Source organism: Psammomys obesus, unplaced genomic scaffold (genome assembly GCF_907164565.1).
Source record: "Psammomys obesus unplaced genomic scaffold, mPsaObe1.curated_primary_1811, whole genome shotgun sequence".
NCBI lineage: Eukaryota > Metazoa > Chordata > Mammalia > Rodentia > Muridae > Psammomys > Psammomys obesus.
The window spans coordinates 1,511,606-1,526,296 of NW_026594354.1; the positions used below are offsets into that span (position 1 = coordinate 1,511,606).

At 37.7% G+C, this 14,691-nt stretch overlaps 1 protein-coding gene across 2 annotated transcripts in view; it reads left to right on the forward strand.

Annotated features, from left to right (window-relative positions):
• Phex (phosphate regulating endopeptidase X-linked) overlaps positions 1-14,691 on the forward strand; it is a 240,903-nt gene that overhangs the window by 79,581 nt on the left and 146,631 nt on the right. For both annotated transcript variants that reach the window (XM_055618656.1, XM_055618657.1), the window contains exons 10-11: positions 69-162; positions 2,580-2,708. In XM_055618656.1, coding sequence (XP_055474631.1) covers positions 69-162; positions 2,580-2,708 — 223 coding nt within the window. The remainder of the gene's footprint in view (positions 1-68; positions 163-2,579; positions 2,709-14,691) is intronic.

Genomic DNA, 14,691 nt, shown 5'->3' on the forward strand with positions numbered 1-14,691 from the left:
TTTCCAAAGGTGTTTTCAGGAAATCAGATAAGGCCTGAAATGTAATAAATGTTCATTTCTTTTAACAGAACCATTGCCAACTATTTGGTGTGGAGAATGGTTTATTCCAGAATTCCAAACCTCAGCAGGCGCTTTCAATATAGATGGCTGGAATTTTCAAGGGTAAGTTACCAAATATTGAAATGTTTCAACAGTGGCCAGCTGGGACAGTCAAATGTTAGCTAGTCCAGTAAAAAAAAAAAAAAAAAATCAGCTTTGGGAATGGGGTGTAGGGAGCTTGCAGCCAAAACTTTAAACTTTTTGCATTAGTTAATTTCATTCAGGTATATCTATGTTCCATAAAAAGTACCCCAACCTCTACTGTTTAATATTATTTAGAGTGATACTTTGGGCCATCAAATCTTGTTCAAATGTCTCTCCTTAACAACACATTTCTACTTTTTCTTAGTGCCTTTAACTGAAACTATGGTTTTGATGTTTCTTAATGATACATCGCTTTCAAACTGGTTCAAATTTATTTTAATTTCTTTACATTTTCATGGGCAAACACATGATAATTGTGTATATTTATGGGGTTCACTGTGATGTTTTGATCTAAGAATGCATTCTAGAAAAATTCAGCCAAGATAATGAACATATACATAATTTCAGCAGTATAACATCACTTCTGTGTTGAGAATGCCAAAGGTCAGTTTTGTCAAAACGGAAATACACAAGTATCAACTATAGTAAATTTATACCGTATGACAAACATTGTATGATCTCATATATATGTTGAATATGAAATGCTATATCTAAAAAAAAACTTAGAGCAGGAAGGTGGTTACTAGAAGTTGGAGGGCAGAGGACTGGGAAAGGGGAGATGTGCATCAAAAGGTATACAATTTCAATAACTCTGGAAAGACGCAGTCTGACTATCTACTTCACTATAACTATGGTTTTCAAGATTTCTCCATATTCTAATTATATATCAAGAGAATGATACAACTTCATTTTAAGTTTGATGTTAGGGTTGAATATTTAAATTTACTTAGATAGTTAATCTTGAATCTATCTTAATTCTGCTAGACCCATTTTAATTTCTTCTGCTGATATCCTCCTTAAATGCCTTCATTCATTTTATTTCCCCCACTTCCTTAGCCCCTGGGTCTTTGTTTCTTATCCACTTCTGTTGCCTCCCAACTTGCACAGACAGATGTTACCTTCATCTGTATTTCTGAGGCTTATGACTAATTCTGCTATGGCTTAGAGGACGTAAGAATTTTGTGGCTTTAAAAAGTATTTTATTTTTTCTATCAATTTAAATAAAACTGAATGTTAAATCTTATAAGTTCGTATTTTATTTAATATACATTTTAGTTCCTAGAGAAACTGGAAAATACAGAAATTTGTGGTGGACTTGGAGAGTGATAATGGTTATTTGGGGCAACTTTTGACTCTTTACAGTCACTAGAATATAAAGTTACTTTATAGAGGCTAGATATGCATGAAACAATTACTTATATTTAGAACAGATCAAATAACTAAGATACAAACCAAGCAGATATTTTTGCTGTGTGTGTATTTTAAACTCCTATGGATTTCATAAAAGATGGTACCCAGCTGCTTTCCACCCTCACTGTGAAGAGAATGAGAGAGCGAGGTGTAAGATGTAGTGTGTGAAAATTTGAGGTTAGGTATAAGAGGATGTTTCTTGAACATGAAGTGCTAAATATAATGTTGAATTGCCAAAGAAGGTTGTAGGATCTCTTTCTCTGGAGGTTTTAAAAATAGCTTCATCCCTTACCTCTGAGAAGGGTCATGTTCCCAGAAAGGAAAGGAAGGAGAGATGAATTTAAGCTTTAATCCCTTTTGCCCCACTCTAACAACCTGGCTCCAAAATTATGCACAGGGTATTCCAGGTCACTATTCTCAGGGCCTCTCTCTTTCACTGTCTGCCTGTACACTTCAGCCTCCAGAGGAAACTTACATGGCATTTATTTCTCTGCTTTCATCCCCAAGAGTAAACTTTGGCGCTTTCAAACCCTGCTTCAGAAGTCCGTTACTTGTTCAGAAATGTTTCCTATAATGGTATAACAGAACAGATGGGAAAAGCATTTACATCTGTATTTTACCCTGCTATGGCACTGCATAAATGGGCTCCCCACGTTGCTCACAGTGAGACATGGACTTCTGGTCTGCTAATAAGAACTTTGATTGCCCATGATTCTAAACCTTTCCTGGTAGAACTGCAGTCCTCAGATGCTACTAAGTACTGTCTGAATCCTTGTTCAGCATCCCTTTATGTCCCCACTTGATGCAGAAAAGCTGTGCCATTGCCCATATGTTTTGCTTAATGTCGAAGATAGGAGTAAAGCTGAAATGTATTGTTTTCCCACTGTCAAAACATTTTCATTTAGTTGGAGCTAGAAGATAGGAACAAGCAGAGTTTCATTTTCACAGTCTGCTTTCACCTTGGCCTTTCCTATCTGGCATCTATCTTAGAAGGGCTGGGTAGTGTTTTGTAGACGGCTTGACTTCTTTTTCCCCGAGCAATACATTTCATTCAGAGCTCAAATTGTACCGATTCTTTCCCACAGGTAATCCAGGGGACCACAACTCTGCTGCCTCAGTGGGACAAGTGTGTTAATTTTATTGAAAGTGCCCTCCCTTATGTTGTGGGGAAAATGTTTGTGAATGTTCATTTCCAGGAGGATAAGAAGGAAATGGTAAGTGGAGCCTCTCAGATGATAAAGACAACCAGAATAGTGATCATCTAGGCACATTTGGCAGGCATGATGATCCAATCTGCCATCTACCTTCCAAGGTGGAGAGATCCATAGGCATTTGCTTCCACTTCTTTGCATCTTTTCAGGGATACAGGAATAAAACTCATCAAATGTGAGGCAGTGAGCATATATTGAAGGTTTGAGGAGAGAGAATGTATGCAGTAACTCTCCAAAGCAGTGAAACTAAGGACATTTGATATGGCTGCTTGGAGCCAGGTGAAATCTAAGTTTAGATGAAGTTCAAGATCATGAATATTTCTCACTCTGGTTACATATTGTCCATTTCTTTCAGCTGCTTTGAAGAAGATATATATATATGTATACATGGATATATATGTATGTATACATGGATATATATATATGTATACATGTATATATATGTATATATATTCAGCTTTACTGAGGATCATTTGACATATAAAAATTGTATATGTTCAAATATACAATATAATGGTTTGGTACAAACTGGAAAGTGATTACTACAGCAAAATCAACACATTTCTCACCACATTGACTGTGGGATGATATTCTGTGACACTATTTCTGAGGAGCCATGAACAAGTGTCTACTCCCTCCAGATAGGGAACTGACATTAGACAAAGCAAATGACACCACCAAAGTCCAGCTTAGTGAACCAATGAGTTTCACTGTGGTTATTATATGAATATGGGTGAGAGGTTACATATAGGAGCAGGAATGACTGAAAGCCCACTCCAGCATGGGCGACTGCTCACAAAGACTAGAACCCTGGAGCTGTCTGCGTGAGATGCATGCAACTCAACAGGCCAGAGTATCTTTGGGGCAGCCAGCTGCTCTGTGCCTCTTCCATACAGCTTGGCTGTTTTATCTTTTTCAGGCAGCTTGCCTGGTTTCTGTCTCCTCAGCAGTCCTTTTTGATTATGTGAGCTTAGGGAAGGAGGGGCCTAGTGTACCTAGTCAGTTTTGGAACTTTCCAGGTTTCAGAGGTGTTTACTTTTGAGTCCTAAGGAACCTCCATTTAAAATTTCCAGTCTTAAGCCCCACTTCTTTTTAAAAAAAGAACTTCTCACATCTTAATGAACTTTGAATGAAACTGGTACACAAAATATGGATACTTAATATGGACTCTCACAAATTTGTACCATACAACACATTGTTAATAACTAAAGTCACCATGCTGTGTGTAAGATCACTGGAACTAAAAGGCAAAGAGGATGGACATCAGAAGAAGGAGAAAACAGGGAACAAGTTAGGAGCCTGCCATAGGGGGTCTCTGAAAGGCTCTGCCCTGCAGACTATCAAAGCAGATGCTGAGACTTATGGCCAACCTTTGAGGAGATTGCAGGGAATCTTATGAAAGAAGTAGGAGTTAGTAAGACCAGGAGGGGACAGGAGCTCCACAAGGAGATTAACAGATCCAAAAAATCTGGGCACATGGGCCTTCCCTGAGACTGATAGTCCCAGAACCCCTGCACAAATGTAGCTCATGACAGTTCAGTCTACTAGTGGGTTCCATAGTAAAGGGAACAAGGACTGTCTCTGACATGAACTGATTGGCCTGTTCTTTGATCACCTCCCCCTTAAGGGGGAGCAGCCTTACCAGGCCACAGAGGAAGACAATGCAGCCACTCCTGATGAGACCTAACAGACTAGGATCAGAAGGAAGGAAAAGAAGACCTCCCCTACCAGTGGACTTAGGGAGGGGCATACGTGGAGAAAGAGGAGGAAAGGAGGGATTGGGAGGGGAGGAGGAAGGGAACTACAGGGCGATACAAAGTAAATAAAGTGTAATTAAAAAAAATTAAAATAAAAAACTAAAGGGAAATAAAAAAGTAAAAAAGAAATGATGGAAAAAAATCACTGGAACTTATATATCTTATACATTCTTTTTTTTTTAAAAAAAAAGATTTATTTATTTATTATGTATACAGTATTCTGTGCATGTACACCTGGGTACCACAAGAGGGCACCAGATCTTGCTATAGATGGTTATGAGCTACTATGTGCTTGCTGGGAATTGAACTCAGGACCTCTGGAAAAAAAGCCAGTGCTCTTAACCTTGGGGTCATCTCTCCAGCTCCTCATCTTATACATTCAAAATATGAAAGTTTGTACCATTTGACCAACATCTCCCAATCCCACACTTTCTGCCACTGGCAACTACTGTTATGTTCTCTGTATCTAAGAATTCCCAAAATTTTTTTTTTTTTTTTTTTTCTAGATTCCACATATAAATCTTATCTTTCCTCTGTGTCTGGCCTATTTCACTTAGCATATCCTCTAAGTTTATCTATGTTATTGAGAAAGATAGGATTTTCTTGTCTTATGGCTAAGTAATAGACACACATCATAATTTCTACTTATTTGGTCACTAATTACCATTTAGGTGATTCTATATCTTGGTTATTACGACAAATGCTGCAATGAAAATAAGATTGAGCTGTGTTTTGAAGACCTTTCTTTTTTCCCTTTGGCAAGATAGCCAGTGGTAGAATGGCTGGGTTGTTATGGTAGTCTTGGTTTGAATTTTGTGAAGATCTTCTATGCAGTTTACCTTGATGGCAATGCCAATTCATATTTCAAACAGCAGTGTGCAAGGTTTCTTTGTTTATGCACTTTCCTGTTTTGACTTTCACATTAGTCATCTGAACAGATATGAAGTACTATTTTACTGTGGGTTTGATTTTTATTTCCCTTACTAGCTACATTTTCATACATTTTTAATATATCTTTTGGGTATTTGTATGTCTTTGGAAAATGTATAGTCAGGTATTTTGTTCATATTTAGTTAGGCCATTATTATTGATACTTTTGTGATTAGTAGTTTATTTTTGAGTTATAAGTCTGGACTTAACCACTTTTGTGTGGATTTTCTTTGTATGAATTACATTTTACCAATGCCAGTAAGCAAAATATCTATGTATGGTTCACTGATTAAACAATGAATTATCAATCAGATGTAAACATATAAGCATAGTGGATACAGAGAGTTTAGAACCATTGAGTTTAAAGCCAAACACACAGTCTAATAAGCCATGATGGTTCAAATGGTGGATGTTATAGTAGTGATAATAATACCAAATGGTGGGTGTTATGTATCCTATACTGGAGTTTACTTTTAACTACCACTAATCTAAATACATCCTCCTTTGTTAATTTGTTTTTCCTATCTTTGGGGGAATTTCTGTCAAGGTTGATACCTTTTTTTTTTTTTTTTTTTTTTTTTTTAATAATCAGGCTTCTTCCAAATAGGTCCACTGAGAAATGAAAGCTTTGTTCAAAAATGCTCAGTATTCCTTAAATGTTTTTGTTTGCACTTTGGCCAGAGTAAATAAATGGAAACCTTATAAAATAATCACGATGATATTACTAAAATCTCAAGAGGATATAAATACAATGAATGAATAAAAGAGTCGAAATAATGGGAAAGGTTTGGCAGACATATTTAACTAATACAAAAAATAGTAAATTTATTTTTCTCAGTTTTGGTGTACATGTCCTCTTTTCATGTCTCAGGGTTTAACATTCTAAAATTAGTTGGTTTTGGCACTTTCTCCATTTATTTTGATATACATAAGAGTAGTATGTTAATTATACACATATTCACCTCTTTTACACAAAATAGTTTGCTTCCTTTATGCCCAAAGTATTTGCCTGAGTAGATACTTAAGTTCGAAACTTGTAAGAGAAAAAAATCTGGCTTTTTTTCTTCAGTGATCCCATCCAAGAACCACTTGGAAACACTGATGCACTTGTAAAAACTATCTGTATTATTATCTACAGTCCAAAGAAAAAGGAAAATAAAAAGAGCCACCTTGGGGCAAATTTCAGAAAGTCTAACTTGGATTGAAAAACTTCAATTTTTTATTTACCACAATGAATTTGTTAAGCAAATGAATATGATCAGAAGGTTAAAAACATCAGGTACTTCTGAAACCTTAGCACATGATCAAGTCATGTGGCCTTGTTAAAATGCAGAATCCCATTGCAAGATAGCAAACCCACCGCATTTTAATAACAGTTCTCTTTAACTTGGTTCAGTCTATTGCCCCAGTTTCTAGCAAGTTCGCAGTTCCTGCTGCTGCTCTTCCAGGTACCACACTTTGAGCAGCAAGTTCCTCATCTCACTCAGTAGAAAATATCACTGGAAACAGAAGCCACAATGATTCACTGGAGCAGGTCAGGCCAGGCCAGCTGGCTTGGACAGTGATACTTTGTTTCTGCAAACGGTAATAGTGTGAGTGATACTTCAGTTTTCTGTCCCTGAAAATCTCAGTTATTGAAATTGTGTCAAATCCTGTGTGAGGGCCTCTAGAATTGTGTCCTACACCACTTCCCAAACTATTTAATTTGCCCTTAAAAATTGTATTTTTTTTCCACTGAGAGATTCCTGTTCTTTACTGTTTCTTGAGTCTCTCTATGGCAGGGTTGGCTTAATGGCCTCTGGCTGATAGCCTCTGACATTTCTGTTATCTACTGTGGCTGAGAGGGAGCAAGCAATTCATTTCAAGATTTCTTTTGTAGAGGGAAAGCGACTCCTTCCTCATTCCCTTCCTTTACCATAGCTGTCTGCTTCTCCTAACCTACTGATCTACTAGAGTTGTCTTCTTTTTCACTGGGTGGCAGGGAATAATTACACATTATTCTTTCCTTATGGTTTTCTTTTGTGTGTGTCTTTTTTATTTTGTTTGATATTTTTTTGAATAATTGTTCTTTTTTTGGTTCTTGTTTACTTTCTTCTTGTTGTTTTTTCAAGACAGGGTTTCTCTGTGTAGCCTTGGCTATCCTGGACTCATTTTGTAGATTAGGCTGGTTTTGAACTCACAGAGATCTGCCTGCCTCTCATGGTGCTGAGATAACAAGCATGATTTATTTATTCATTTAACATCCAGATTGCATCTCCCCCCACCCCCGACTCCCAGTCCTCCTTCGCTCATAGTTCCTCCTGTTTCCCACTCTCATCCTCAGAGAAGGGGGAGATCCCCCATGGGTACCAGCTCACTCTGGTAAATTAAGTTGCAGCAGAACTAGGCACATCCTTTCCCACTGAGGTCAGACAAGGCAGCCTGGTTAGGGAAATGGGATCAAAGAGAGGCATCAGAGTCAGAGAAGGCCACTGCTCCAGTTGTTGGGGGACCCACATGAAGACCAAGCTGCTCATCTGCTACATATGTGCTTAGGGCTTAGGACCAGTCCATGTATGTTCTTTGGTTGGTGGTTTGTTGTCTGTGAGCCCCATGAACCCAGGTTAGTTGACTGTGCAGGTCTTCTTGTGGTTTTCTAACTGCATATACCTGCAAGCACACTGACCTATTCCTTCATTTACAGAATTATGGAATTTTAGCTCATTTAATTAGCAATGGGACAATTGGGTATAGAAAAAGAGAGTCTTTCAACACAGAGCCACATAAAGAGGTGAGATAGAATAATCCTCTGCCATTCAGAGAATGGGACAGAACTATTAGCTGCAGGTCTTCCTTGTATTGTAGCTAAGGGACTGGCCAGTGGAGTGAGGGAAAGGAGACTGAGAACTCTTTTGACATCTGTTGTCTTTGTGGCCTGATATATCACTATACAACAGAGCATATGTTTAAATTTCCTAGATATTATGCTAAAAAAGTAATGGGTTGGTAAGATGGCTCAAGGGGTAAAGCTATGTCTGTGCAAGCCTGAGTTCAATAAAATTTCAGCATAACAGAAACAGATGAAATTAATTCAATTTTAGTACCTTAACCTGATGTAAAAGATTGTTTTAATGTGTGTGCAGATGCAGAGATTGACACTAGATATTTTCCTTTTTAATTCTCTGCTTTACTTTTCTGAGAAAGAGTCCCTCACATACCTGGAACCTCACTGGTTTGATAAAACTCCCTGGCCAGCAAGCCACACCTACATAGAAGCCTACACAGACACTTCCATCTTTTTGCAAGGATTTTGGGAATGTGAACTCAGGTCCTTATAATTGTGTAATGGGCACTTTGATGACTTAGCTATCTTCCCAGGGATCTTCATCTGACTGCTATGAACATGAATCTAAGAGATATTTCCCTGTGTGTTTAAAGAAATTGTTATGATCTGGGAAGAGAAGGAATAGAAATGCTCGTCATGATGTCTAGTGCGACAGTCGTGATATAATTAAATCTAGTAATGAAGATGATAGTAGCAGCATTAACTGGGGCTTAGCTGTATGTCCAGTACTCTTCTAAGCACATTCCAGATGGAGAATCATTATATTGACCTTGTGATTGTTATTAGTTATGAACATTGCTTACATCTGGTCTAAGTCCAGTTAATCTGGTTTAAACTCATGTTGGGTCATGAATTAGTTTTCTGTTAACTATGATTAACTTCTTAAATAATTAGTGTATGCCGGGTCAGTACCCGGCAGGTGGAGCTGAGAGGAGGGTGGCCAGTCCAGCTGGATGCCCTCTGTGGCTGAGCGGGATGGTGAGTGTCGATGGCCCCGACCTCCCTGGATGCCCCAGGGAATAAAACACTGAGCCGGGAGATCTGTGGAAGCAGGAACTTGGTTTATTAAATTAAGCAGCCCCTTTTATAGGTTTGAGTTAAGGGCAGGATTAAGGAAGTGAGGTAAGATAATGTAGAGGGCAAGGTTAAGTGGTGCAAGGAGAGGTGGACTAGTGACAAAACTCCACGTAACAGTTGCCAGACAGGGTTAATTTTAAGGCGGATATGCTGAATCACTTTTGCCCGGAAGTGGCGCCTCTTAAATCGGAAGCTAAAGACAGGTTCCAAACTCAAGCCAGGCTTGGGTAGATGCAGCAGCCCTTAATAGGCCCAACAAGTATACATAAGACAAATGTCATAAAAAGAAACTTGCTCATAGCTATGGTGTTTCTAGCCTGTGATCAGGTGGCCCTATTGCTTTTTGACCTGTGCCAATACAGCTTTTCATTGCAGATACATGTGGTATAACACAACCCTTATTTCATGGACAAGGAGTGAACACAGGAAGAGGAAAAGACCTGGGATCCAATGTGTTAAATATCTGCTATTAGGTCCCTTACCTCAAAGGTTCTACCATATTTGGATAGCACCATCTTGAGGGCAAACCTTTGCCTCACAAGCCTTTGAGGGCCACTTAAGAGAGCCTAGGACACATTTCCAAGTTTCTCAATGAAAAACACCCGCACCATCATCAATTTTATGACTAGAATGAGGAACTCAGAGACTTCACAGTGGATATTTCTGAAATTAATTCAAACTTGTTAGGAGCATACTTGAATAAAATAAGAGACAAAAGCAAAAGGCACCCACTTCCTTCTTAGATTTTTTTTTGAGATGGGAAACAGAAAAGATATTGTTTCTAGCATTTCAACATTTTAAAGAAAATGGCAGTGAAACTTAATTGAAATCCAAACATATGATTCTCTAAAGCTTAGCCTGCAAACCAAGCTCTATTTCCAGTGTTCTCTACATGTACAGTAACAAAGGAGTGATCGATGATATTTGGTGTGGTGACCCAAGACTGTGCTTTTCAAAAAGCTTTTTTTAAAAATTAATGTTTACCATTCTCTAACTGCTAAGCAGAAATGTGGGCATGTATATTAAAGAGCAATGTACTTATTTGCTGAATTTTAAAGTTTTTTTTTTTAATTTGACTTTATTTTTTATAGTTTATTCATTTTACATCCCGGTTGTACTATGCTCCCTTGTCTCCTGCTGGTCCTGCCCTCCATCCTTCATGGCCCATATTTCCCTCCCTTATTATTCAGAAAGGGGGAGCCCTCCTTGCCTACCATTTGACCCCAGCCTATCAAGTCTCATGAGGACTGCTTGCATCTTCTTCCTCTGTGGCCTGGAAATGGTCCCTCACCAGAGGGAAGTGATCAAATAGAGGACAACAGAGTCCATGTCAGGAACAGCCTCTACTCTCCTTACTAGGGAACCTACATGAAGACTGAGCTGCCTATCTGCTACATCTGAACAAGTGGTCTAGGTCCTCTCCATGCATAGTCCTTGGTTCTTATATCAGTCAATTGCAGGCATTCATGAGCCCAGATTTGTTGGCTTTGTTGGTCTTATAGAGCTCTTAGCACCTCTGGGTCCTTCTATTTCCCCACTGTTTCCTGTGACTCCCTGTGCTCTGCCCAGAGTTTGGCTGTGACTCTTAGCATCTGCATTGACCCCTGTTGGATGGAGTCTTTCAGAGGACATCTATGGTAGGCTCCCATCCTGTTCCCTCTCTTTAACCACTTCTGGTGTCTATTTTATTTGCCCTTCTGAATGAGAATTAATCATCCTTCCTAGGGTCATCCTTGTTATTTAGTCTCTTTAGGTCTGTGGATTGTAGTATGGTTAATGTAGTATGGTTAATATATATCTATTATCCTCTTATAAGTGAGTATACTCCACACGTGTCTTTCTGGTTTTTTATTTCCTCACTCAGGATGATCTTTTCTAGTTCCTTCCATTTGACTGCAAATCTCATGATTTCCTTGTTTTTAATAGCTGAGTAGTATTCCATTGTGTAAATGTACCACAATATCTTTATCCATTCTTTGGTTGAGGGACATCTAGGTTGTTTCCAGATTCTGACTACTATGAATAAAGCTGCTATGAACATAGTTGAGCAAATATTCTTGTTGAATGGTGGAACATCTTTCAGGTATATGGCCAGGAGTGTATAGTCCTGAGGCAGCACTATTCCCTAATTGTCTGAGAAAGAGCCAGATTGATTTCCAAAGTTTTCATTCCCACCAGCAATGGAGGAGGGTTCCCCTTTCTCTACATCCTTGCCAGCATGTACTGTCACTTGAGTTTTTGATCTTAGCCATTCTAATGGGTGTAACATGGAATCTCAGAGTCGTTTTAATTCGCATCTCCCTGATAACTAACGATGTTGAGTATTTCTTTAGGTGTTTTTCTGTCATTCCGTATTCCTCTTTTGAGAATTGTCTGTTTAGTTCTGTACCCCATGTTTTAATTGGATTATTTATTTTGTTGGAGTTTAATTTCTTGAGTTCTTTATATATTTTAGATATTAGTCCTCTGTCGGATGTAGGAATGGTAAAGATCTTTTCCCAGTCTGTAGGCTGTCATTTTGTTCTGTTGACAGTGTCCTTTAAATATGAACCAGAATTGGATTTTGTCAAATGCTTTTTTGCCACCTAAAGAGATGATCATGTGTTTTTTCTTCTTCAGTTTGTTTATATAGTGGATTACATCGATGGATTTCTGTATATTGATCCACCCTTGCATACCTGGGATGAAGCTTACTTGGTCATAGTGGATGATATCTTTGATGTGCTCTTGGATTCAGTTTGTAAATATTTTAGTGAGTATTTTTGTGTCAATGTTCATGAGAGGTTGGTCTGAAGTCCTCTTTCTTTGTTGGTTCTTTGTGTGGTTTAGGTATCAAAGTGACTGGGACCTCATAGAATGAATTTGGTAATGTTTCTTCCATTTATATTTTTTGGAATTTGAAGAGTATTGGTATTAACTCTTCTTTTAAGGTCTGGTAGAATTCTGTGCTGAAACCATGTGACCCTGGGCTTGTTTTGGTTGGGAGAATTTTGATGACTGCCTATTTCCTTTGGAGATATGGGACAATTTCATTTATTTCCCTGACCTTCATTCAACTTAGCAAGTGGAATCTATCAAGAAAATTGTTCCTTTCACTTGGATTTTCAAATTTTGTGGCATATAGGCTTTTGAGGTAAGACCTAATTATTCCTTGGATTTCCTCAGTGTCTGTCCTCTCTTTTCATCTCTGATTTTGCTGACTTGGATAGTTTCTCTCTGCCATTTAGTTAGCTTGGCTAAGGGTTTGTCTATCATGTCGATTTTCTCAAAGAACCAGCTCTTGTTTTTGTTGATTCTTTGAATTGTTTTCTTTGTTTCTAATTTATTGATTTCAGCTCTGAGTTTGATTATTTCCAGCCATCTACTCCTCTTGGGTGTGTCTGCTTCTTTTTTTTTAGGGTTTTCAGGTGTGCTGTTAGCTTGCTTTTATGGGGATGTCTCCAATCTCTTTATGAAAGCACTTAGTGCTATTACGTTTCTTCTTAGCACTTTCATTGTGTTCCATAAGTTTGGTTTTGTTGTTCCTTTATTTTCATTAAATTTTAGGAAATCCTTAATTTCTTTCATTATTTCTTCTTTGACACAGATGTCATTGAGTAGCAAGTTGTTCAGTTTTCATGTGTGTGGACAGGATTTTTGTTATTTCTGTTGTTGTTGAGGGCCAGCTTTAGTCCATTTTGGTCTGATAGAATACAAAGGATTATTTCAGTCTTCTTGTATCTGTTGAGGCTTGCTTTGTCACTGACTATATGGTCTAATTTAGAGAAGATTCTTTGAAGTACCAAGAAGAAGATATATTCTTTTCTGTTTGGGTGGAAATTATTGTAGATGGCTGTTAGGTCCATTTGATTCATGACATCTCTTAGTGTCATTATCTCTCAGTTTAGCTTTTGTTTTGTTGACCTCCCCTTTGATGAGAGTGGAGTGTTGAAGTCTCCCAGTATTAAAATGTGGGGATGGATGTGTGGTTTAAGCTTTATTAATGTTTCTTTTACAAATGTGTTATTATTATTTTTTTTTAATTTGGGGCATAGATGTTCAGAATGTAGATGTCATCTTGATGGAATTTTCTTTTGATGAGTATGAAGTGACTTTCCTCATTATCTTTGATTAATTTTGGTTGAAAGTCAATTTTATTAGATATTAGAATGGCTACTACAGCTTGCTTTTTGGGTCCATTTGCTTGGAAAACCTTCTCCCAGCCTTTTACTCTCAAGCAATGTTTATCTTTGTGGCTGAGATATGTTTTTTGTATGCAGCAGAATGTTGGATCTTGTTTATGCATCTATTCTGTTAACCTGTGTCTTTTTATTGGAGAGTTGAGTCCATTGATGTTGAGAGATATGACCAGTGACTGTTAGGTTCTTTTATTTTTATGTTGTTTTTGTTAGTGTGTTTGTGTGCTTGTGTACTTTTAGTTTTGCTTAGTGTAGTTGGCATTCTTGGGTTGGATTTTTCCTTCTAGTATCTTCCATAAGGGTGGATTTGTGCATAGGTATTGTTTAATTTTTTTTTCGTGGAATATCTTGTTTTCTCCATCTATGATGACTGAGAGTTTTGCTGGGTATAGTAGCTGGGCTGACATTAGGGTGTGCATGACATCTGTCCAGGCCCTTCTGGCTTTCATAGTCTCTGTTGAGAAGTGAGATGTGATTCTGATGGGTTTGCCATTATAAGTCATTTGGCATTTTTCTCTTGCAGATTTGAATATTTCTTCTTTGTTGAATACATTTAGTGTTTTGATTATTATGTGGTGGGAGGATTTTCTTTCCTGGTTTAATCTATTTCGTATTTTGTAAGTCTCTTGTATGTTTATAGGCATCTTTTTCTTTTAATTGGGAAAATTTTCTTCTATGATTTTGTTGAAAATACTTGCTTTTTTGGATGTTATGTGTCAGGAATTTTTTAGATATAACATTTTCTTTGATGGATGCATCAAATTCTTCCATTGTATCTTCTACACCTGAGGTTCTTCTCTCCATCTCTTGTGTTCTGTTGGATATGTTTACCTCTGTAGTTCCTGTTTTCTTCCCTAAGTACTCCCTCTCCAGGATTTCTTCAGTTTGTGCTTTATTTAATGTTCCAATTTCCATCTTCAGATCTGGAACTGTTTTGTTGATTTCCTTTCCACCTGTTTGTATTTTCCTGCCTTTCATTCAATTACTTCACCTGTTTGTTTGAACTTTCCTCTATTTCTTTAATTGATTTAATTATTTCCTCTCTAAAGGCCACAGTCTGTTTGATTGTATCTTCCTGTATTTCTTTACGGATTTTGTTTTCTCTATTATCATCATCATAAGCATAGATTTAAGGTCATTTTCTTGTGTGTTTCAGTTATATTAGTGCATGCAGGGCTGCTTGCCTTTGGATAAATGTGTTCTGGAGATGCCGTAATGAT